This window comes from Palaemon carinicauda, chromosome 15, assembly GCF_036898095.1.
Source record: "Palaemon carinicauda isolate YSFRI2023 chromosome 15, ASM3689809v2, whole genome shotgun sequence".
NCBI classification, from domain to species: domain Eukaryota; kingdom Metazoa; phylum Arthropoda; class Malacostraca; order Decapoda; family Palaemonidae; genus Palaemon; species Palaemon carinicauda.
This window is the reverse complement of record NC_090739.1, coordinates 19,225,016-19,250,376: the sequence shown is the minus strand read 5'-3', so window position 1 is coordinate 19,250,376 and position 25,361 is coordinate 19,225,016. Positions and strand designations below refer to the sequence as shown.

At 42.7% G+C, this 25,361-nt stretch overlaps 1 protein-coding gene across 2 annotated transcripts in view; it reads left to right on the top strand.

Moving 5' to 3' along the window:
- Window positions 1-25,361, top strand: part of LOC137654499 (uncharacterized) — a 125,518-nt gene that overhangs the window by 5,138 nt on the left and 95,019 nt on the right. For both annotated transcript variants that reach the window (XM_068388173.1, XM_068388172.1), the window contains exon 2: window positions 9,176-9,256. In XM_068388173.1, coding sequence (XP_068244274.1) covers window positions 9,198-9,256 — 59 coding nt within the window. In that variant the 5' untranslated portion in view covers window positions 9,176-9,197. The remainder of the gene's footprint in view (window positions 1-9,175; window positions 9,257-25,361) is intronic.

Sequence of the window (25,361 nt, the reverse complement as noted above, 5' to 3'; positions counted from 1 at the left end):
TTTTAATTCTAATAAAGGAACTTTTTATTTGGGAAATCTTTCAGTTTTTTTCCTTTAACAATAATATGTTTTAACGATATATATGATTGGGCTCTTCTCTCAGGTTCTAAGTCAAGAGAGAGAGAGAGAGAGAGAGAGATAGAGACGGAGGGAGAGAGAGGAGGATAAACGTTTCGTTCAAGCGAGTAACGTTGTTATCGTTTTTGCTCTTCTCCCTAGTCTCTTTAGGGGAAGAAGGTAAACGTTTCTAGAGTTTTATTCTTGTTCTCAAGCTTTATGCGGTGAGAGATTTTAAACGTAGTTTATTTGATCTAGTGTTTAGTCTCTTTCCAGCCACTGAATTATTTATCTTTCATTAGATTTTTCTGTTACATTGTAATTCTGTTTTCGCAATTACTAACTTTTAAGGAAGGATAGAATTGCGTGTTTCAGGTACAAACCACTTAAAGTTTCGAGTTCAGTGAAATAAGTGCAAACAGAAAATCAAAAGTGATAAGTGATTAGCGCAAAGTGTTACAGTGTTGCGTTCGAGGGTTCGTCTGTTCGTGCCAGTTGTTCGCCTAGTCTGGGACCTCTTACAAGCTCCCAAGCCCAGGGGAGAAGTAATGTCGAAGGACTTATGGGTTCAGCAGGCCTTGATCGACGAACAGACGTTTTCCCTCCGTGGTTTCGGGTGTATCTACACACGTTGCCGACGTGATCACCCCACCCACACAAAGACGAGAGAGCCCTTTTATTCCTCGTCTGCGGAAGAGGTTTCTCGCAGAAACCATGGACCTAATCTTGCAGCTTTTAAGTGCAAGTCGGTCCCTTCCGCACAAGTCCAACTCCTAGGTGTAGCCATTAGCCCTGGGTCAGTTCGGACTTGCTGCAGTACGACAACTGCACACCTCCCAGAGAGGCAAGGTGGTATCGCAACAGGCAGTAGCTCCGTCTGTTGCCGCACCAGCTGTTTTAGATCCTCAGTCTCAACGGACAGTAGCTCCGTTTGTTGTTGTCTTTCTTAAACTCTAGTGGTCTATACTGCAGACAATGCAGTCTCAGCTTGCGGTGTTGATGCAGGAGTTTCAGGCAGAGAAGGTTAATACACCTCCTCCTGCGAACGCTCCTCCCCCTCTGCGCAGTACAATCTGCCAGACGTTTGAGGTTGAGGTTCCTCTAGCTACCTCCATGCGTGAGCTGCCGCGTTGGGAGTTGCCAGATACCAGCGCTGTGCAGCAACCTCCACTTTCCTTGAGGCTGGAGCCTCTTACCACGCAGCAACCTCCTCAACAATGGGGGCAGGAGCCTTATGCCTTACAACCTCCTCTTCCCTTGAGACAAGAGTTTCTTGCAGTAAGACCATCCTCGAGGCAGCAACCTCTTGAGGTACGACAACCTCTACCATCCTTGAGGCAGCCACTTCAGCTCTCGCAGCTGCAACCTCAACTCTCGAGGCAAGCACCTCAAGAACCTCAACTCGTGAGACAGGAGCCGCGTTCTGCGCAGCCGCCACCTCAACTCTCGCAGCTCACACCTCAAGAACCTCAACTCGTGAGTCAAGAGCCTCTCTCTGCGCAGCCACCTCAACCCTTGAGGCAAGCGCAACTCTTGAGGCAGGAACCTCATGCTATGAGTCAGCCACCTCAACGCATGCATCTGCCACTTTCTCCTCAGCTTGAGCCTCTTCCCATTCAACTTTGAAATAACAAATGACAATAATAACACCTCATTACTTTCATAACTTGCATTTGTAAAACATATACATGTATGCCTACACAAACATTATGATAATGGAGGTTATTCGTATTACTTAAAAAAAAAAAAAAAAAAAATAAATAAAAAAAAAAAAAAAAAAAAATGTGTATTCCTTGCAATATATTTTAAACAAAATCGCAAAAATATGGCAAAAATATCTTCAAAACAAAAATGAATCATGAGTTATGAATGTAATGTAAATATTATGTTGATTTTAAAACCCCATGCAAGCATGCATGAAGTAATGCAGTGTTGCCAACAGGGCGAGTTTCCCTTTCCTGAGGTGAAGTAGATTATAGTACGTATATTTAGTGCAGCTTAATTCTACGATTATCATGCCGGCTATCAAATTCATCAACAAAACAGTCTAAATCAATTCCCTCGGCACGTGCACTTTCAATGGACAGTAATGCGATATTACTCAATCTAGCACTGGTCATGGAATTTCTGAGAAATGTTACACGCCATGCAACATGCTCTGCTTACTTTACAGCATGCTCTACATACAGCATGCTCTGCATACAGCATGCTCTGCATACCTTACCGCATGCTTCTCAGTCACACATCTTTGGTTGTTGCCAACTCACTAGACTGTCAAGCAGTTTCATAACGTTGCCTTCTAGTCTGCTGCTTTTGCACCAGTGAAACCCTCACTGAGAGAACTTAGCTTTTCTCGGATATGGTCCCTGTAGATGAGAAAGTGCTTTTCTCCCTCCTTCTGATATTCCCTTGAGGACTCTGTCATTTGGAGAGGAGCCTTTAGCTGCGTAGCCTCCTATGGACTTTTATTTAAGCATAACATGCTTCCAGGGAAGGTAATGGTTCCACTTCAGTCGCTAACCCCGTCTGTTACCACACCTGCTCCCATAGACCTTGAGCTGTGTTGCAAGACATGCAGTCCAAACTTAGTCCTTGTTAGAGGATTTTTTGTTTACGGAGTCAGTGTGTCACTGGGAAGACGTTCAACAACCAGCAGAAGTGACTTGTTGTGACGCAGTGCGGCAACCTCAGCAACCCGATAAGGAGTTGTCTGTACGACCCAGACAGTCTAGACAGCTTCGGGTTGTCACTGTACTTCCTCGCTTCCCCATGGTTGACAGTTCACAGACTGTGCAGCAGTACCATGATCTTGTGTCCGGCTCCGTCAGACGACTGGCTTTTAAGAGCTCCCACAAGTCGTCGCTGTCTGGAGATTCTCAGATGGACTATGGATCTGACCAAGGAACTGGGCCTCCTGGTCAATTTTGAGGAGTCCCAGCTCGTCCCATTCCAGACCATTGTCTACCTGGGTATGGATCTTCAGAGTCGAGCTTTTCGGGCTTTTCCGTCGGCCCCAAGGATCTTCCAAGCCCTAGAATGCATCCAGAGCATGCTGAGAAGGAACCGATGCTCAGTCAGGTAGTGGATGAGTCTAACAGGGACACTTTCATTGCTGGCCCTGTTCATCGTGTTAGGGAGACTCCACCTCCGCCCCCTTCAGTATCATCTAGCTGCTCACTGGATAAAGGACATGACGCTAGAGACGGTCTCAGTTCCTGTTTCCGAAGAGAGGAGGTCTTCTCTCGCGTGGTGTAAGAACAGCTTTCTTCTCAAGGAAGTCTACCTTTGGCTGTTCAGAAACCCGACCGCCGTCTCCTCTCGGACGCATCAGACACGGGCTGGGGTGCGACTTTGGACGGACAGGAATGCTCGGGAACATGGAATCAGGAGCAAAGGACACTTCACATCAATTGCAAGGAGTTGTTGGCAGTTCTTCTGGCCTTGATAAACTTCAAGTCCCTCCAGCTTAACAAGGTGGTGGAGGTGGACTCTGACAACACCACAGCCCTGGCTTACATCTCCAAGCAGGGAGGGACTCTTTCGTGGAAGTTGTTCTAGATCGCAAGGGACCTCCTCATCTGGTCAAAAGATCGAAAGCTCACGCTGGTAACGAGGTTCATTCAGGGCGGTATGAATGTCATGGCAGATCGCCTCAGCCGGAAGGGTCAGGTCATCCCCACAGAGTGGACCCTTCACAAGAATGTTTGCAGCAGACTTTGGGCCCTGTGGGGTCAGCCAACCATAGATCTGTTCGCTACCTCGATAACCTAGAGACTCCTGTTGTATTGTTCTCCGATTCCAGACCCAGCAGCAGTTCACGTGGATGCTTTTCTGCTGGATTGGTCCCATCTCGACCTGTATGCATTCCCGCCGTTCAAGATTGTCAACAGGGTACTTCAGAAGTTCTCCTCTCGCAAAGGGACACGGCTGACGTTGGTTGGCTCCGCTCTGGCCCGCGAGAGAATGGTTCATAGAGGTACTGCAATGGCTGGTCGACATTCCCAGGACTCTTCCTCTAGGAGTGAACCTTCTACGTCAACCTCACGTAAAGAAGGTACACCCAAACCTCCACGCTCTTCGTCTGACTGCCTTCAGACTTTCGAAAGACTCTCAAGAGCTAGGGGCTTTTCGAAGGAGGCAGCCAGAGCGATTGCCAGAGCAAGGAGAACATCCACTCTCAGAGTCTATCAGTCTCAAGGGGAAGTCTTCCGAAGCTGGTACAAGACCAATGCAGTTTCCTCAACCAGTACCACTGTAACCCAGATTGCTGACTTCCTGTTACATCTAAGGAAAGTAAGATCCCTTTCAGCTCCTACGATCAAGGGTTACAGAAGTATGTTGGCAGCGGTTTTCCGCCACAGAGGCTTGGATCTTTCCACCAACAAAGATCTACAGGACCTCCCTAGGTCTTTTGAGACCTCAAAGGAACGTCGGTTGTCCACTCCAGGCTGGAATCTAGACGTGGTCCTAAGGTTCCTTATGTCATCAAGATTTGAACCTCTCCAATCAGCCTCTTTTTAGGACCTCACATTAAAAACTCTTTTCCTCGTGTGCTTGACTACAGCTAAAAGAGTAAGTGAGATCCACGCCTTCAGCAGGATCATAGTTTTCACATCTGAAACGGCTACATGTTCCTTGCAGCTCAGTTTTTGCTAAACGAGCTTCCTTCACGTCCTTGGCCTAAGTCGTTCGAGATCCCAAGCCTGTCCAACTTGGTGGGGAATGAACTGGAGAGAGTACTTTGCCCAGTTAGAGCTCTTAGGTACTATCTAAAAAGGTCTTAACCTTTACGAGGACAATCAGAAGTCTTATGGTGTGCTATCAAGAAGCCTTCTTTTCCAAAGGTCTAAGAACTCAGTTTCTTACTATTCAGGCTTCTGATTAGGGAAGCACATTCTCATCTGAAGGAAGAAGACCTTGCTTTGCTGAAGGTAAGGACACATGAAGTGAGAGCTGTGGCTACTTCAGTGGCCTTCAAACAGAACCATTCTCTGCAGAATGTTATGGATGCAACCTATTGGAGAAGCAAGTCAGTGTTCGCATCATTCTATCTCAAAGATGTCCAGTCTCTTTACGAGTACTGCTACACCCTGGGAACATTCGTAGCAACGAATGCAGTAGTAGGCGGGGGCTCAGCCACTACATTCCCATAATCCCATAACCTTTTAACCTTTCTCTTGAATACTTTTTATGGGTTGTACGGTCGGCTAAGAAGCCTTCCACATCCTTGTTGATTTGGCGGGTGGTCAATTCTTTCTTGAGAAGCGCCGAGGTTAAAGGTTGTGATGAGGTCCTTTAGTATGGGTTGCAGCCCTTGATACTTCAGCACCTTAGAGTTGTTCAGCCTCCTAAGAGGAACGCTGCGCTCAGTAAGGAAGACGAACTTATTTAAGGCAGAGTAATGGCTCAAGTCGACTTCCTTACCAGGTACTTATAATTTCATTGTTATTTTGAATAACTGATATGAAATACGGGATACTTAGCTTCTTGATATACATGTACACTGGTTTTCACCCACCTCCCTGGGTGTGAATCAGCTACATGATTATCGGGTAAGATTAATATTGAAAAATGTTATTTTCATTAGTAAAATAAATTTTTGAATATACTTACCCGATAATCATGATTTAATTGACCCACCCTTCCTCCCCATAGAACCAGTGGATCGAGGAAAAATTGAGGTGGTGTCAACAAGAAGTACTGCAGTACCTGGCCACAGGTGGCGCTTGTGAGTACACCCCCCTCTTGTATAGCGATCGCTGGCGTATCCCTTCCGTAGAATTCTGTCGGGCAACGGAGTTGACAGCTACATGATTATCGGGTAAGTATATTCAAAAATTTATTTTACTAATGAAAATAACATTTTTCTTAACTATACAAATCTTAGCTATTTAACCAAACTTGCCCGCCAGCCCTATCACCCTTGAAGTCCTACCTCCAAGCAAAGTGAGCTCAATCACAGGTGTGTGAGGTGGTGCGGTAGCAAGCTACCCTCCCTACCCTCCGCTGACTAGCGGTGTGGGTAGTTAACCCTCTTTAACCCTGGATAGGTACGGTCCTCGGACACCCCTTTAAGGGTATACTCGGACGCGAACGACCCCGACGCCAAAAAAAATTCTTGAAAAATCAGTTTTTGCAGTAACCTCCTTTTTTCTTTTGCCAAAAAAAACTTCAATGAATGCTTAAAACAACTGTAAAGATAAATACTACTCATCTGCAGAAAAACTATTTATTATAAATATTTTAAAAAATTAAGTAGAAAAAAAAAAGACCTGACATAAAAATTCATAAAAAAAAAGTTTATACATATATACACAAATCCTTTTAGGAATTGATTCTTGAATGTTTAGGACACATCTTGATGTATTTTGGATGAAGTCAGACCCATGGAGGTGAAGATCTGAAATGAGAAAAAAAGGGTAACTTTTTTTGGCCAAAAAAAATTGTCCAAATTTCATGAATTTTTTTGGGTACCCAAATGAAATAGGAAGTGGCTAATTTTTTTAGGGAATAAACATATGTTATCCTAAAATAGAAATATGTAAAAAAATCTTCATTATTTTGTAAATTACATTTATATCAGGGGCCATATCTAAAGGTAATTTTTTGAGTACCTGGAAATTTCGTAAAAAAATACATATATTTAATATATAATATGATATTTATGCAGGTAAAAATATACCAAAATATCACAAATTCTATAGGGAACAAGAATATATATAGATAGGGCAGCTTACGCTTCGGATATGTCCACAAAATGGCCGCCAACCACACTGACTCAGACTCCCTAATGTGCCACTTGAAATGTAGGAAGGGTATGTCAATTTCAAGGTGTTATTTACTAATCTAATTATTATGGGATATGCATAAAAATTGTATGGTGGGTTGCTGGATAATTGTCGATTATTTTACGACTATAAAATTAAAATTCTGACCCAAAAAAAAGTTTTTTGAAGGGAAATAAAATAAAAAAAAAAAAATGTAAAACAATATTTTAGCTAAAAAAATTTGATGATATTCAATCAAAAAAAAAGTAAACAAAATTTTCCGACAAATAAACATCTAGAGGAATCATTACTCTGTGATAGTTCCATAGTACGTAGTAATTTTGAAAGAATTGGGAAAAAACGAAAAAATGGCAATCACCGGAAAATCGAACACATACCTATATATACGCCATATCTGGCTAAAAAAAAGATAGGCATGGGTAGCCAGATCATCTAGAAACACTTTCCAACACTATAAAAATATAAGTTTTGCGACACTACTTGCCAATTCCTTACGGTAACATGACTAAGCAAAAAAATGCAAAACAAATAAAAAGGGGCACTCGTGGAAAAATGGCCATTCTTATATACGGCATTTCAGAAAAAAAAAAAATTTCAGCCACGTGCTAGGCAAACCATCAAGGCATATTTTCCGACAAATAAACATATAAATGAAATATTACTTTGTGATAGTTCCTTAGTACGTAGTAATTTTGAAAGAAATGGGAAAAAACGAAAAAATGGCAATCACAGGAAAATCGAACACATACTTATATATACGCCATATCTGGCTAAAAAAAAAATAGGCATGGGTAGCCAGATCATCTAGAAACACTTTCCAACACTATAAAAATATAAGTTTTGCGACACTACTTGCCAATTCCTTACGGTAACATGACTAAGCAAAAAAATGCAAAACAAATAAAAAGGGGCACTCGCGGAAAAATGCCCAACATTCTAATATACGGCATCTCAGATAAAAAAAAAAGACATGCACGTGTTAGCCCAACCATCAAGGCACACTTTTTAACACATAAACATGAAAAAAAAATCAATAATATACGGCAACTCCTTACTACGTAGTAAATTTTTACAAATATTGAAAAAAAACAGAAATTGGCAACCGCAGTTAAATACCCAATATACCAATAACTACGTCATATCTGACAAAAACAAAATCACGCATGGGTAGCCAGATCATCTAGACACACTTTCCAACATTAAAAAAGCAAAAGTTTTACGACACTATTTCGCAATATCTTACGGAAAAATGACTTGGCAAAAAAATTTAAAAAAATTAAAAAGGGACACTCGCGGTAAAATGCCCGACATTCTAATATACGACATCTCAGATAAAAAAAAAGACATGCACGTGTTAGCCCAACCATCAAGGCACACTTTCTAACACATAAACATGAAAAAAAATGAATAATATACGGCAATTCCTTACTACGTAGTAATTTTTACAAATATTGAAAAAAAAACAGAAATTGGTAACCGCAGTTAAATACCCAATATACCAATAACTACGTCGTATCTGACAAAAACAAAGTCATGCATGGGTAGCCAGATCATCTAGACACACTTTCCAACACTAAACAAGCAAAAGTTTTACGACACTATTTGGCAATATCTTACGGAAAAATGACTTGGCAAAAAAATGAAAAAAAATGAAAAAGGGGCACTCGCGGTAAAATGGTCCTCGTGGTGATGAACGACATTTTAACTAAAAAAAAAAACATGCACATGGTAGCCAAACAATCCACCAAGACTTTCCACAACTGATAACCTATACAAGTTGCACCATTCTACGACAATTTCATAATACGTAATAACTTTGATAATTATGCAAACTACCTCAGAAGGGTAAACTCGGACGCGAACGACCCCGACGCGTCTCAGAAATCGGGGAAGGAGTACAGCTACAGCAATGCACATCTGGACACTACTAGAGCGTGTAGGGGAGACACCTCCTGCAGGTCGATCACCCACAAATTCAGTCACGGGTGAGTCACGTGAGAAAAACCTGTTTTTTTTTGACGCTCGGGGTCGCAAACGACCCACCGTACCTATCCAGGGTTAAAAATTAATGGCTCGTCATTTCAGCTACGCCGAAAGTAATACCCCTATTAAATAGCTAAGGTTTGTATAGTTAGGAAAAATACAAATTATCTACAAATACAGATGTTTTTATAGAGTTTAGAGATTTATTAAGGCATCGGTGTTTTAGTTGTTACTTTTGTTATATTTAGAAAAAAAAATATACAAGAACCGAGTAGGGTATTAATTAGACAGCTTCCATTCAAGCAGTTTTATTTGCAATACATCATGTTATTTTTTTTTCTTTTCAGAAATCTTGGATTTTGAGTCACAATGGATGGTAGTAAAGAACACTGGCTGATGAAAAGGAAGCCACTTTTTGCAAGAAGAAGGTGAGCTATAGGTTTAATTAATTGTGCTTTGTTCCAACACATACAAAGCTTATACTATTTATAGGATTATCTGTCGGCAAATCTGAAAGACAAGCCATTGAGACCAAAGTGAGGTGGCAGTTATCCAATCTGGAGGTTGCCTGCTACCCCTCACACTCACACACCAGTGTATTCTTGCCACTTTTGATTTTGACTTTGAGGAGAACGGACGTGTCCTTTCTCTTATCCTCATAAAGACTCATCTATTGCCTTTATTCCTTTCTCTTTTTCAGGTGTGTGTGTTTCTTCTGTACCCCTATGCTGACTTGTCCTGGGCCTGAAGGTTGCGCTTGCGAGACCGACCCTCATTCATTATGCCCTAACTGCAAGGGGGCCTACTGCAACCAGGACGGCACCTGCGATGAGTGTAGTCTGCCTCCCAGTGGGAGAGGTTAAGGCAGAGGTGCAAGAAGTCTAAGAGGGACTCTACTCCTTTGGAGTCTACCTCAAGGGCAAGGAAGTGTCCTCGGACTTCTTCCTTGACTCCCCGATCTCTTCCCTAAGCTTCTGCTCGCTTAATCCCTGCTGAGGGATGGTCGAGTAGAAGTGTAGACCAACTAACTCTAAGGAAACACTAGGTTCCAGGAAGGCTGCTGCCTCCCCTAGCGAGGCAACATTACCCCTGCCCCTGCCTTACCTTACCTTACCTTATTTTCCTTATTGCCTTATTTTTTGTTTGGGTTCCCCCAGGTCCCTCAGTGTGAGGCACCTCGTATATCCACCAGAGTTACTAATGCATCTTCCGGTGTATTTTGCATCTTCCAGTCTTGGATGGTCTGGGATGCATCTTAGGTATTTATCGAGCTTATTCTTAAACACATCTACGCTCACTCCTGATATGTTTCTTAGATGAGCTGGCAGCACATTAAATAGTCGCTGCATTATCGATGCTGCTGCGTAGTGGATTAATGTCCTGTGCGCCTTCCTTAGTTTACCTGGTATATTTTTTGGCATTATTAATCTACCTCTGCTTGCTCTTTCTGATATTTTTAGCTCCATGATGTTTTCAGTAATTCCTTCTATTTGCTTCCATGCTTGTATGATCATGTAGCGTTCTCTTCTCCTTTCTAGACTGTATAGTTTTAAAAATTGCAGTGTTTCCCAGTAGTCAAGGTCCTTAACTTCTTCTATTCTAGCAGTATAGGACCTTTGTACACTCTCTATTTGCGCAATATCCTTTTGGTAGTGTGGGTACCATATCACATTGCAGTACTCGAGTGTACTACGTACATAAGTTTTGTAAAGCATAATCATGTGTTCAGCTTTTCTTGTTTTAAAGTGTCTGAATAACATTCCCATTTTTGCTTTACATTTAGCCAACAGTGTTGCTATTTGGTCGTTGCATAACATATTCCTATTTAACATTACACCAAGGTCTTTAATTGCTTCGTTGTTTGTGATTGTCTCATTATTAGGTCTCTTGTATGCATATACCATTCCTTCTCTGTTTCCATAGTTTATTGATTCAAATTTATCGGAGTTAAATACCATCCTATTTATCTCCGCCCATTCATATATTTTGTTTAGATCTCTTTGTAGTGAGTTCCTATCTTCATCACAAGTAATTTCTCTACTTATTCTTGTGTCATCGGTGAAACTTCTCACTACGGAGTTTTCAACATCACAGTCTATGTCTGAGATCATAATAACAAACAGCAGTGCAGCTAATACCGTACCTTGTGGCACGCCAGATATTACCTGGGCTTCATCTGATTTCTCGTCATTTGCAACCACTATCTGTTTTCTGTTTTGCAGGAATTCTTTTACCCATTTTCCTATCTTTCCCACAATATTATGCTTTCTCATTTTTTTCTCTAATATATTATGGTCTACCTTGTCAAAGGCTTTTGCAAAATCTAGATAGATCACATCTGTGTCTTTTTCATTTATCATATTTTTGTATACGTTTTCATAGTGTGCTATCAGTTGGGTCTGTGTACTTTTTTCAGGCACAAAACCGTGTTGACCTATATTAAACAAATTTTTTCAATATTAAACTTACCCGATGATCATATAGCTGTCAGCTCTGCTGCCCGACAGAAAAACCTACGGGCGGAATACGCCAGCGATCGCTATACAGGTGGGGGTGTACATCAACAGCGCCATCTGTCAAGTAGGTACTCAAGTACTCGATGTCAACACAGAACCAATTTTCTCTCTGTCGTGCCACTGGCAAGACCTACTAAATACGCTGTTACTAACTGGATTTGTTTTCACAACTATTTGGTGAAGTACACTATTCCAGTTTTGAGCTTTCGCTATGCAGGGGTTTTATCTTCATTTCAAAACTTGAACTCGTTTTGGATAGATTTAATTATGGTGACAAAGAGAGTATGGACTCTCTTTCACTTTTAAATGGCCGACCCTTCCCTTAGACGGAAGTGTGTTTAGGTTTTTAGTAATTTTGCTTAACACGTTATAGATCTATATATTTTATATCTCTCCGCCTTTATTAGGCCTCTTCGATTAACTTTCCATTTATTATAAACATATAAAAATAAATTTTTATGTTTTGTTTATATGCGACCTTTCCTGATAGTAGGCGGTCCTAACTTGGAACCGAAGTTAATTAACGTTGAGCCCGTTATATCGTATTTAACCTTTAAAGAATTTAAAACTTTTTAAATTTTAATGTTTTATGAAAGAATTTCTTTGATAGTCTCGTACTGTTTTCAAAGATGAACTAACGTTTAGTTTTTTAGTCTACGCAGTTGTTGACGTTCAGGACGTTCAACATGCGCTCTATTGTTACGATAGAGAGAGAGTGTATCACGGTTTCACTTTGCAGTAAGAGTAAACCGATTCTGGCGTTTCGTTCATTCTTTCTTAGCTTAAATGGTTTAAATTCTAAATTAAAGGAACTTTTTATTTGGAAAACCTTTCAGTTTTTTCCTTTAGCAAATAACATGTTTTGACGATATATAATTGGGCTCTTCTCTCAGGTGCGAAATCAAGAGAGAAAGAGAGAGAGAGATAGAGACGGAGGGAGAGAGAGGAGAATAAACGTTTCGTTCAAGCGGGTAACGTTGTTCTCGTTTTACTCTCCTCCCTAGTCGCTGTACGGGGAAGAAGGTAAAACGTTTCTAGGGTTTTATTCTTGTTCCCAGGCTATGTGCGGTGAGAGATTGTAAATGTAGTTTATTTGAACTAGTGTTTAGTCTCTTTCCCAGCCACTGAATTCTTTATCTTTACATATGTTTTCTGTTGCATTATACGACTGTTTTCGCAATTACTACCTTTTAATGAAGGGTAGGATTGCGTGTTTCAGGTAGAAATCAGTAAAAGTTTCGATTTCAGTGAAATAAGTGCAAAACAGAAAATCGAAGTGATAAAGTGATATGCGCAAAGTGTTACAGTGTTGCGTCCGAGGGTTCGTCTGTTCGTGCCAGTTGTTCACCTAGTCCGGGACCTCTTGCAAGCTCCCAAGCCCAGGGGAGAAGTAATGTCGAACGACTTATGGGTTCGTCAGGCCTTGATCAACGAACAGACGTTTTTCCCTCCGTGGTTTCGGGCGTATCTACCCAAGATCGCCCCACCCACACAAAGACGAGAGAGCCCATTTACTTCTCGTCTGCGGAAGAGGTTTCTCGTAAGAAACCTTGGACCAAGGTCTCGCAGCTTATTAAGTGCAAGTCGGTCCCTTCCGCGCAAGTCCAACAGCCCAGGTGTAGCCACTGGGTCAGTTCGGACTTGCTGCAGTCTTCCGATGACTGCACACCTCCTAAGAGAGGCAAAGTGGTACCGCAACAGGCAGTAACTCCGTCTGTTGCCGCACCCGCTGTTGTAGACCCTAAGTCACAACAGGCAGTAGCTCCGTCTATTGCCGTACCCGCTGTTGTAGACCCTAAGTGGTCTTTGCTGCAGTCTATGCAGACTCAGTTAGCTGCTGTTATGCAGGAGTTTCGTGCGGAGAAGGTTGACGCTGCACCCGTTAGCCTACAACCTACCACGGTTGTGCGCCCAGCAGACGCTGTGGCTGCCTGCTCCCACACTCCAGCTGTGAGAGCTCCTCCACCCATGCGCAGTCGACCCTGCCAGACGCATGCTGACGTTCACAGACGCACGGAACCCTCCGTTGACGTGCGTGTGCTACCACAACAACAGGAGGGTGGAGTTAAGCTGCCGTGTTTTGACACGATGCGTCAGCCTCCGCAACCCACTGTGGTTACCGCCACTCGCCCGCAGCAGACTAGTCAGTCAGGAGTTGAGGCTTCCCCACACAGCTTTGGTTGTTGCCAGCTCACAGACTGTCAAGCAGTTACATGACGTTGCCTTCTGGTCTGCTACTAATGCACCAGTGCTGTATGTCCTCACGCACCTGTTGTGGTTGACAGTTCAGTTTTTTGACAGTTCACAGACTGTCAAGCAGTTACATAACGTTGCCTTCTGGTCTGCTGCTAATGCACCAGTGCTGTATGTCCTCACGCACCTGTTGTGGTTGACAGTTCAGTTTTTGACAGTTCACAGACTGTCAAGCAGTTACATAACGTTGCCTTCTGGTCTGCTGCTAATGCACCAGTGAGACCCTCACTGAGATAACCTAGCTTTTCTCGGACAAGGTTCCTGTAGATGAGAAAGTGCTGTTCTCCCTCCTACTGATATTCCTTTGAGGACTCTGTCATTTGGAGAGGAGCCTTAAGCTGCTTAGCCTCCTATGGACTTTAATTAAATCATGATGATTTTTTAAGGATCTTCGTCCGGATCTTGTAACTGCTGCTCCTCGTTCGCCTCACGTCAGAACTTACACTAGGCCTAGCTACTTCGAAGCCGTTGTTGTTAAGCTAGTGCTCTCTCGCTCTCCTAGAGAGGGTTACGTCGGCTAGGCGACTGGTTTTTGCACCAGGAGGAGTTTTAGGGATACAGCCTTTTGATTTCCCTTCTTTTTATCTGGCTTATAGAGCGAGAGTCTGATAGGACACGAGAGAAGTTCTCAGCTTGGGAGTTCATGCCTCTGCCCAGGTAGACTTCTCACTTCTGGTAGACTCGGCCAGGCGCATAGCCAGGAGACGCTCCAGTTGTTTACAGGTCAACTTCTCAACTTTTGTCGAGCCTTTGAAGTTTTGCTGTACTATTATGTCACACATAACAAGGCTTCCAGGGATGGTAAATGGTTCCGCTTCAGTCGCTATCCCCGTCTGTTGCCACACCTGCTCCTGTAGACCCTAAATGGGCTTTGCTGCAAGACATGCAGTCCAAGCTTGTGTCCTTGATAGAGGACTTAATATGGAGAAGAACCTTCTGGCCAACAACCTTCCTACCGGTTGGTTGTGCGCCCTGTTGACGCTGAGGTATCCTACTCGCGTCCGCCAGTTGAGGTGGTTCCTCCACCGATGCGACCCAGTGTGGGTTGCCAGTCGCACGTTGACGTTAAGCGACGCTCGGAGGTGGTTGTTGACGTTCAGTGTGTCACTAGGAAGACGTTCAACAACCAGCAGAGGTGACTTGTTGTGACGCAGTGCGTCAACCTCAGCAACCCGGTACGGTGTTGACTGCACAACCCAGACAGTCTAGACAGTTTCGGGTTGACGCTGTACTTCCTCGCGTCCCCATGGTTGTTGACAGTTCACAGACTGTGCAGCAGTACCATGATATTGCGTCCGGCTCCGTCACGCATCCTCCAGTGCGACCGGATTCAGCGAGTCAGACGTTGCCCACTCCGTTGCCGTTTCCTCATCAGTTTCGGATGAGGAACCCTCTGATGAGGACGTTGCTGAACAAGACGATCAACCCCCAGCCCTGCTATCCATCCAGAAGATGCTGAAGAAGGAACGCTGCCCTGTCAGGCTGTGGATGAGTCTGGTAAGGACACTGTCATCCGTGGTTCAATTTGTGTCACTAGGAAGACTACACCTCCGTCCTCTTCTATACCATCTAGCTTTTCACTGGAAAAAGGACAAGACGCTAGAAGCGGTCTCGATCCCGGTTTCCGGAAAGATAAAGTCTGGTCTGACTTGGTGAAAGGACTATATCAACCTTAGAAAGGGTCTTCCCCTGACTGTTCAGACTCCCAACCACGTTCTCTTCTCGGACGCATCGGACGTAGGCTGGGGTGCGACATTAGACGGTAGGGAATGCTCGGGATTAGGGAACTCGAGTCAAAGGACAATGCATTTCAACGGCAAGAAGCTACTGGCAGTATGTCTGACCTGGAAAAGCTTCAGGTCTCTCCTTCAAGGCAAAGTGGTGGAGGTGAACTCGGACAACACACGGCTTTGACGTACATCTCCAAGCAAGGAGGGACCTACTCTCTGACATGGTTCGAGATCGCAAGGGACCTCCTCACCTGGTCAAAAGGTCTAGACTTTTCACTAGTAACGAGGTTCATCCAAGGCAACTTGAATGTCATAGCAGATTGTCTCAGTCGGAAGGGACAGATAATTCCAACAGAATGGACCCTCCACAAGGATGTATGCAAGAGACTTTGGGCCACCTGGGGCCAGCCAACCATAGATCTCTTCGCAACCTCGATGACCAAGAGGCTCCCAATAGTTTGCTCACCTATCCCGGACCCAGCAGTAGTTCATTTAGATGCCTTTCTACTAGATTGGTCACATCTAGATCTATATGCATTCCCTCCGTTCAAGATTGTCAACAAGGTACTGCAGAAGTTCGCCTCTCACGAAGGGACAAGGTTGACGCTAGTTGTTTCCCTCTGGCCCGCGAGAGAATGACTCACCGAGGTACTTCGATGGCTAGTAGACGTTCCCAGAACACTTCCCCTAAGGGTGGACCTTATACGTCAGCCACGCGTAAAGAAGGTACACCAAGGCCTCCACGCTCTTCGTCTGACTGCCTTCAGACTATCGAAAGACTCTCGAGAGCTAGAGGCTTTTCGAAGGAGGCAACCAGAGCGTTTGCTAGAGCAAGGAGAACATCCACCCTTAGAATCTACCAATCGAAGTGGGAAATCTTCCGAAACTGGTGCAAGTCAGTATCCGTATCCTCGACCAGTACCTCTGTAACTCAAATAGCTGACTTTCTCTTATATCTGAGGAAAGAACGATCTCTTTCAGCTCCCACTATCAAGGGTTACAGAAGCATGTTGGCATCAGTCTTCCGTCACAGAGGCTTAGATCTTTCCAACAATAAAGATCTACAGGACCTCCTTAAGTCTTTTGAGACCACGAAGGAGCGTCGTTTGGTTACACCTGGTTGGAATTTAGACGTGGTACTAAGATTCCTTATGTCAGACAGGTTCGAACCGCTTCAATCAGCCTCCCTGAAAGATCTCACCTTTAAGACTCTTTTCCTGATATGCTTAACCACAGCTAAAAGAGTCAGTGAGATTCATGCCTTCAGCAAGAACATCGGATTCTCATCCGAAACGGCTACATGTTCTACAACTTGGTTTTCTAGCCAAACACGAGCTGCCTTCTCGGCCTTGACCAATATCGTTCGATATTCCAAACTTATCGTATGGTTGGAAATGAACTAGAAAGAGTATTATGTCCTGTAAGAGCTCTTAAGTTCTATTTAAAAACCTTTACGAGGCCCGTCTGAAGCTTTATGGTGTTCAGTTAAGAATCCATCTTTGCCTATGTCAGAGAATGCTTTATCCTATTTTATCAGACTGTTAATACGAGAAGCTCATTCCCATCTGAATGAGGAAGACCAAGCTTTGCTGAAGGTAAGGACACACGAAGTTAGAGCTGTCGCAACTTCCGTGGCCTTTAAACAAAATAGATCTCTGCAAGTATATTCGACGCAACCTATTGGAAAAGCAAATCAGTGTTCGCGTCTTTTATCTTAAGAATGTCCAGTCTCTTTACGAGAACTGCTACACTCTGGGACCATTCGTAGCAACGAGTGCAGTAGTGGTGAGGGCTCGACCACTACAATTCCCTAATTCCATAACCTTTTTTAATCTTTCTCTTGAAATGTTTTATTATTGTTTTTGGGTTGTCCGGAAGGCTAAGAAGCCTTTCGCATCCTACTTGATTTGTTCTTGAGAAGCGCCTAGATTAGAGGTTGTGATGAGGACCTTTAGTATGGGTTGCAACCCTTCATACTTCAGCTCCTAGGAGTCGCTCAGCATCCTATGAGGATCGCGAGGCTCAGTAAGGAAGACGTACTTAAAAAGGCAGAGTAATTGTTCAAGTCGACTTCCTTACCAGGTACTTATTTATTTTATGTTTGTTATTTTGAATAACTGCTAAAATGAAATACGGAATACTTAGCTCATAATAATGTCAACATGTAATGCTGGTCTCTACCCACCCCCCTGGGTGTGAATCAGCTATATGATCATCGGGTAAGTTTAATATTGAAAAATGTTATTTTCATTAGTAAAATAAATTTTTGAATATACTTACCCGATGATCATAAATTAAAGGACCCACCCGTCCTCCCCAATAGAGACCCAGTGGACCGAGGAGAAAATTGGTTCTGTGTTGACATCGAGTACTTGAGTACCTACTTGACAGATGGCGCTGTTGATGTACACCCCCACCTGTATAGCGATCGCTGGCGTATTTCGCCCGTAGGTTTTTCTGTCGGGCAGCAGAGCTGACAGCTATATGATCATCGGGTAAGTATATTCAAAAATTTATTTTACTAATGAAAATAACATATTTTTAACCAAATGGTTCATTATTTTCTTTTTTATTACCCTCTCATACACTTTCATAATATTTGATGTTAGACTAACAGGTCTATAATTGCTTGCCTCTAGTCTTGATCCACTTTTGAAGATAGGTGTTATATAAGCTAATTTATGTTTACTGTAACATATATCTCGCTCATATCTACACTTTGTCTTAGCAGTATTGCAAGCGGCTTCGTGATAGTGTTTGCAGTTTTTTTAACAAAATCGCTGGAACTCCATCTGGTCCGGCTGCCGATCCATTTTTAATTTTGTTTATAGCCTTGACAATATCTGCTTCATTAATATCTATATCCGTTAGATATTCAACATTTTCTTCTCTCATTTCTGTTTCATTATTCTCATTCGCAATTCTTGGCGTGAACTCTCTCTTATATTTTTCTGCTAATATGTTGCATATTTCCTTTTTTTCATCCGTTAGCCGTCCTTCAATTCTTAGAGGGCCTATTTCTAATCTCCCTTTATTCATCTTTTTTGCATAGGAGTAGAGTACTTTAGGGATTCTTTTTATATTTTGAAGTGTCCTTTCTTCTAAGTCCCTTTTTTCATTTTGAAGTGTCCTTTCTTCTAAGTCCCTTTTTTCATTTTCTTTCGACTGTATAATCTTTTGTTCTGCATTTTCTATCTTACATTTTATTTCTATCGTTTTCCACACATTTTTTTCTTTTGCAAGATTTTGCTTCCACTTTCTAATTTTCTGAAATAAGATCCTTCTGTCTCTTGGTATGCACGTCTTTTGTTTATTGTTTTTTTTCGGTACATATTTTTCAACAATTTTCTCCAGTATTTTGTACAGTATGTCCGTATTTACCTGTATATTATCACTTACAAATACATTTTTCCATCCTTTATTCAGTTCTTCATTTATTTCTGACCATTTTATATTCTTACTGTAAAAATTATATTTTCCATATCCTTCCCAAAGTTTTGTGCTTTTATTAATTCTGCGATCACTTGCTTTGGAATGGACTATCAATTCTATGACATTGTGGTCTGAAATTCCCATGTTATACACTATTATTTCTTTAACATAATTCACCTCATTCACTAATACTAGATCTAGGACATTTTCCTTTCTTGTTGGAATGCGGTTTATTTGTTGCATATGTTCTAATAGCATATCTTGAAGCTTTTCAATTTGCCTCTTATTTTCTGCGCTACTATTACTCTCTTTTTTATATGTATACATACAACCACTTTCTTCTATCCGTTCTTTCCAATCCACGAGAGGGAAGTTAAAATCTCTGGATAGGAGTATATTCCATTCTTTATGGTTTCTACATATATCATCTATTTTTTCTATTATTATGTCAAACTCCTTAGTATTTGGGGGTCTGTAAACTACAATATTCACTAGTTTTTCAAATTAAAATTCTACCGCAATCAATTCACATTCTGTGTTGCTGTATTTTTCACAGACTTTACCTTGATTTATGTCTCTTCCATATATTGCGGTTCCCCCTTGATTCCTATTTTTTCTGTCTGATCTATAAGTTTGGAAACCCTTTATCTGGTCATCACTGCCAGTCTCTTGGGAATACCATGTTTCACTTATATTTAATATATCTATTTTTTCTATTTGGGTTAGTTCTTCTAAGAACTCTATTTTTCTTTTAGAGTTACTCGTGACTAAATCCTGTGCATTCATCACTATTATGGTTTGTGTTTCATCCCCATTATTTAATATTGGTAATAATATGGATTCTCCCATGCTTCCTTCCTGTTCTGATATGATGATCTTTTCTTCATTTCCCGGAATTCCGCCATTAAAAAATCCAACTTTTCTATTATATTTGCTCTTTCGCCTTCATATTTATTTTTGTGTGTATACCTGCAATTATCCCCATATCTGCACCAGCCCCTGGCATTATAGATGCATTCTTTGTAGTTGGGCTCTAAATGTGTATATGTGGGTTGATAGGCCTCATATCTTGGAGCTTTTGGTGTATAGCGCGGTATATACACAGCTTGCTTTTTTGTTTCTTTTTTTGTTTCATTTTTGCTTTCATTTTTCTTTTCAGTTTGCTGAGTTTTCTTACTTTCATTCATGGTTGCAGGATGCATATATCGACATTTTTTGTTGAAACTGCATCCTTTTCCTTCTTTTAGGTTTTTGCATATTTTTGGATGGAGATATCTGCATTCGTCTCCTTATCCGTCTAAATATGCACGTTTACCATATATTTCATAATTATGGCATATCTTTGGATGCTTGTAGTAGCATCTTTCGCCAAATTTGCAATTCCCTCTTTTCAGCAAATTACAGACTATATCTTTCTTTTCTTTTTTTTCTTGTTCTTGCTCTTCCCTAAAAGTATGTAGGTCTGGGTAGTCTCTCTTGGGTCTATTATTTGTTTCCATCTGGTAATTTATTTCTTCATAAGTATGTTGTTGGATGGCATCATAGGTTATATCAATGATTTCTTCTGCATCCTTACACATATCCTGTTCATTTTTCTCTTCTTTTTTCTTCTTCTTCTGCTTCTTCTTCTTCCTCTTCTTTATCTTCAACTATTTGCAGATTTAGTCTCGACTTAATTATATTTTCTATCCAGACTAAGCATGTTGAGCAGAATACCTTTGTGTCTTTATTTTTTATTTTTTGCTGTATTTCAGCACATGTAGGGTGTGTTGGAACATGACAGGCATCACATTTTCTAATGAATTGTCGAGGATTATTAATGGAATACCATATCTTACCTGTATTACACCATTTTGGCATTCTTTTTCCCAATGCACCAATCAGCATATTCACCATATTGGACTTCTTATTGTTCTTTGATGGAATGTGTTGATTGATGTAAACTTTCTTTATAAGTCTCTTTATCACTTGGATCTTCTTAGGAATTTCTTCTATTATTTTGCTGATGTTTTCCGCAGATTTGCTCCAGTTTATTGGATCATATTGTTTCAGTATGTCTGCGAATATTTTTCCGTCACACTGATTGGAGTTACTAGTGACCTCTGTTATCAGACGGTCGAGCTCTTGATTCGCCAACTCATGGAATTTACTTTTGCTATGTGCAGCGATATCTCTCCAAGCGTTGCCTGTATTATACGACATCTTGATCAGATTTATAGTAATTCACAAGATATCTATCTTATGCCGACGTTTTATCCCACTTTTCTGACCTCAAACTAATCACCGACTATTCACGGAAACTTGTAGCTATATTGCACTCGATAGCCTTTTGTTATCCGCGTTAAATCAGGATATTTTTAGGATCGCACAAGTGTAATCACTCACCGGCACACAGATACAACTCAGAGAGAGTCCTTTTAATTATCTGACATTATACACGTTTGGTCGTCGGTGGGTATCGCCGTGCCTCCTTGCAGGGCTGGTTTAGTTGACCTTCTTCAGTGTAGGGCGTCCTACGAGGTGGAAGTTCCTCCTACGGGTGCAGAGATTGACGCTCTTGCTGTCTGAGAGGCCCAACTCCTGCCTTCTCCTTCACTGCTAGCCCTGTGTGGCATCCAGTTCAGTGCTCCCACTCGCCTAATCCTTGCTGACCATCCAAGGATCGCTTCGTCCTTCAGGGACCACAGTTGCTTACGCGCTGTCAGATGTTCGACCACACCCTCTGTTGGTTTTCAACACTTTTCTAGAGATCGACGATCTGCTCGGCCATCTCCTCATCGTGCTCGACACTCGCTGGCCCGTGCTCATCACTTGTCATTTTGTGACCTATATTTGCTAGCTCGGGATCGTCGCTCTTCTGATGGCTGCTTGCCAGCTTCGCCCGCTACCAGATGTACCCCCTCTAGACGACGCTCTTCAAGAACTTCACGCTACTGTAACGCGCCATCTCGTGAACGCTATTCATTAGCGAGTCACTCACCATTGCGTCCCTCTCCAGCTCACCGCTCACCAGCTAACTGCTTGTCATAAGCGACCTGCTATTATATGTTCCCTCACTAGAGGACGCTCTTCAGACAGATGATCACTTCAACGTTGTCACCGGCACCTCGCTCTCCAACTCGTCGATCTTCTCACAGATCTACGCGTCGCACTCTGTCGCAATCCAAAGCGTCGCTTGCCAACTTGTTGCTCACCTACTCGCCGCTTGCCAGTGCTTGCTTGTCATTCACCCGCGATGTATTCTTCTAGGATGTCTGCTAGACCATCTCATGCACGCTCGCCCCCTCCCATTCATGATTCCTGTGCAGATGCACATGACGCTCCTACACTCGGGTTTTCAAGGCAGGATCCCTCTCAAGATCAGCCTGCTCCATGACAGGCATCGCTGACAAGAGCCTGATGCCCTATTCCTTTTCCAGAAGGCTTCAGAGAACCACATAACAGATATGTGAGCGTCATGGTATCTCCTGATCGCCCTCGTAGAGCCACCCAGGAAGATCTGCTAATGCCTGTACATCTAGAGCAAGGTAGGTCATCTTCTCCCGTTCAGTTTCAGGTTCCGAGAGACTATTCACCGAGGAAACGCTTTCTTTCTGCAGGTCTCCCAAAGGACACACCAGACCATTTAACTGTGGGAAAGTAACCTACATGGTTCGATACCCTAATCAAGGCTGTCAAATAGGCGGTGGTGTATTCGACTCGGGAGGGACAGAAGACCGTTCCCCCATCTCAGTACTCCATGCAGAAGCCCGCTGTGGTTTCCGCATCAAGGACGACGTTAGGGAGGTCAGTCTCCTTCTCTTCATCTTCTCCGTCTGACCCTAGGAAGAGGTCAGCTATCCGTAGGGGTCCGAATCCCATGATGTTTCTCTCTCCCATCAGGAGACCGTGTGGTGCTGCGAGAGGAACCTAGTCCATCCAACAGGATTTCTCTTGTTTTGAATTGACTTTGGTCATTCCTTCCAAGAAGAGGAAAAGAATGGCTAAGCCTATTATCAATGTTTTCTTTGTAAAAATACAAAGAAAAACTTTGAATGCCCGTATCTCCAAACTATACTTATGGACCTTTAAATTCTATCTTCTCCCTTCGTTTAGAATATATAGCATTGAAATTTGGTATGTAACTTAAAATGACATTATAAAACAATCAAATCTTGCCCCTTTTCAAATTTTTGTTTCATTTTTTTTTCTTAAATTTTTCCCCTGATTTTTAGGGTTTATTTTTTTACCATAAGGAAAAATTACTTAAAAAAAAAAACTTCATTTTATTGGAGGTCTACATCAGGTCTATATAGGGTAGTAATCCCAGGTCTTAATATTTATTATCAAGGGAGATAGAATTTGAAAAACTCTCTTTTTCAGGATAAATCGCCCTGGCATTGCAAAACCGAAGGTCAGAGGCAAAAATCCTATGCAGTTTGGAGATGTCCTAAGTCACCTTATTAATTGGTATGAATGTCCAAGTCCTGTCCCTAACAAACGGCATTAGCCGGCTGGCCCCCTTAAGATGCCTCGACAATTGGCTGATCCTTAAAACTCGGTGGGGACTCTTGAACACCGAGACAGACTCTTTGAGTTTCATCAGAATTTGGGGATCATGATAAACCCTGAGAAGTTATCCCTGCTTCCCTCACAAAGACTGGTATAAGTGGGTATGATGATAGACACCAACCTTCAGAAAGTTTCTCCATCAGACGACAGGATATGAAGGCTAAGGAGATAGGAAGCCCCTTCCTTAGACGAGAAGAGCTTCCAAACCAACAGTGGTTGTGTCTCCTAGGTCACCTAGCATTCCTGGTCTGTCTAGTTCCCAATGGTCGCCTAAGGATTCAATCCCTTCAGTGGCGACTGAAGTCCAATTGGAGTTAGCACTCTGACTCCCCAGATATACACTAGAACAACTAGTGGATCTTCAGTGGTGGATGACAGATAAAAACCTTTGCAGAGGGATAGATCCTCTCGTCCCTCCTGCAGAATTGATGCTCTACACAGATGCGTCAAAAGAAGGTTGGGGGCTCACATGTTACACCACACGGCCTCAGGGCTATGTTTCCGAGTTTGAAAGGTACCAGCACATAAATCTCCTAGAGATGAGGACAGCCTTTCTTGCCCTCCAAGAGTTCCAGCAGTTCTTGGCGGGTCACTCAGTGATGTTGATGAGCTACACCACAGTAGTGACTTGCGTAAACAAACAAGGCAGTGCCCTTTCACAGCCCCTATGCCATCTAGCAGTAGAGATGTTACGATGGACAGAATATAATTCGGTGTCCCTATCAGCTCACTTCATTCCAGGCAAGGGGAATCTGCTCACCGACAATCTGAGCAGAACGATGCAGATAGTGTGCTCCGTATGGTCTTTGAATCATTTGTTAGCCAATAAAGTCCTGACTTAGTGGGGTTCCCCGATTGTGGATCTGTTCGCGATGTCCCTGAACTTCAGGCTCCCTCTCTACTGTTCTCCAGTCTCGGACCCTCAGGCTTTGTGGCAAGATGCATTCCAGCAGGCTCTGGGGCAAGATGCATTCCAAGAACGGTGGGACAACATTGACACATACACCTTTTCCCTCATTCTCCTCATTCTGTCTGCTGTGAAGGGTGCTCAACAAGACCAAAGCGTCCAACCTTCTGCAGTTCCTGACGGATTCCTTAAGAGAAATTCCTCCACGACCAAATCTACTCAAAAGACCACATGTGAACATCTACCACAAGGCAGTAGTTTCTCTGCTGCGTTATGCCTGGAGACTATCCAGCATCTCCTCTCACAGAGAGGCTTTTCGCAACAAGTTACGATAAGGATGTCTGACTACCTATGAAGATCCTCATCTCCAGTCTACCAGGATATGTGGACTGTTCCGTAGTTGGTGTCATGGAAGGGGTATCTCTCCACTCAATGTCACTATTCTGGTATTAGCGGAGTTCCTTGTATACCTTCGGGAAGAAAAGCTCCTTACGGTTCCAGCGGTAAAAGGCTATCGCTCAGCCTTGAGCCTTGCTTTATGACTTACTGGAGTCGATCTTTCCATTTCGTTGGAATTGTTTCTTCTCATACGAAGTTAGTAGCTTACGTGTTCCAGTTGGAAGTTAGACCTCATCCTTGGAACGTGGTTCGCATCCTTCAGTCCCTGAGGGGTGCTCCCTACTAACTATTATTACGCCAGGTAACAGATATCCACCTCACTTTGTAGACGGTGTTCTACTCACGTTGGCTTCGTTCAAGAGAGTTAATGAATTTCATGGTCTATCCTACGACATCGCCCATTCAAGAGGATGGGGGAGGTAATACTGGCTTCGTCCCCGAGTTTATTGTTAAGACTCAAAATCTGGGAGGAGCGAATCCTAGATTTGGGCCCTTTTGGATTAGGAGTCTCTGTTCTGTAACCGATGATCCAGATTAACTGTTGCTTTGCCCAGTGAGGAGTTTGAGGTACTACCTTAAACTCACTGCAGCATCTTGCCCTCGTGTGTCGGCACTCTTTGTCAGTATGGTGCCGGTCAAGAGGACTGTCACAAAGAACATCATCTCAGTATTGATTCCCAGGGTTGTTGACCTTGCAGTGAATCCAGACTCTCCTCCTGCTTGTTGACCGAGAGCTCATGACATC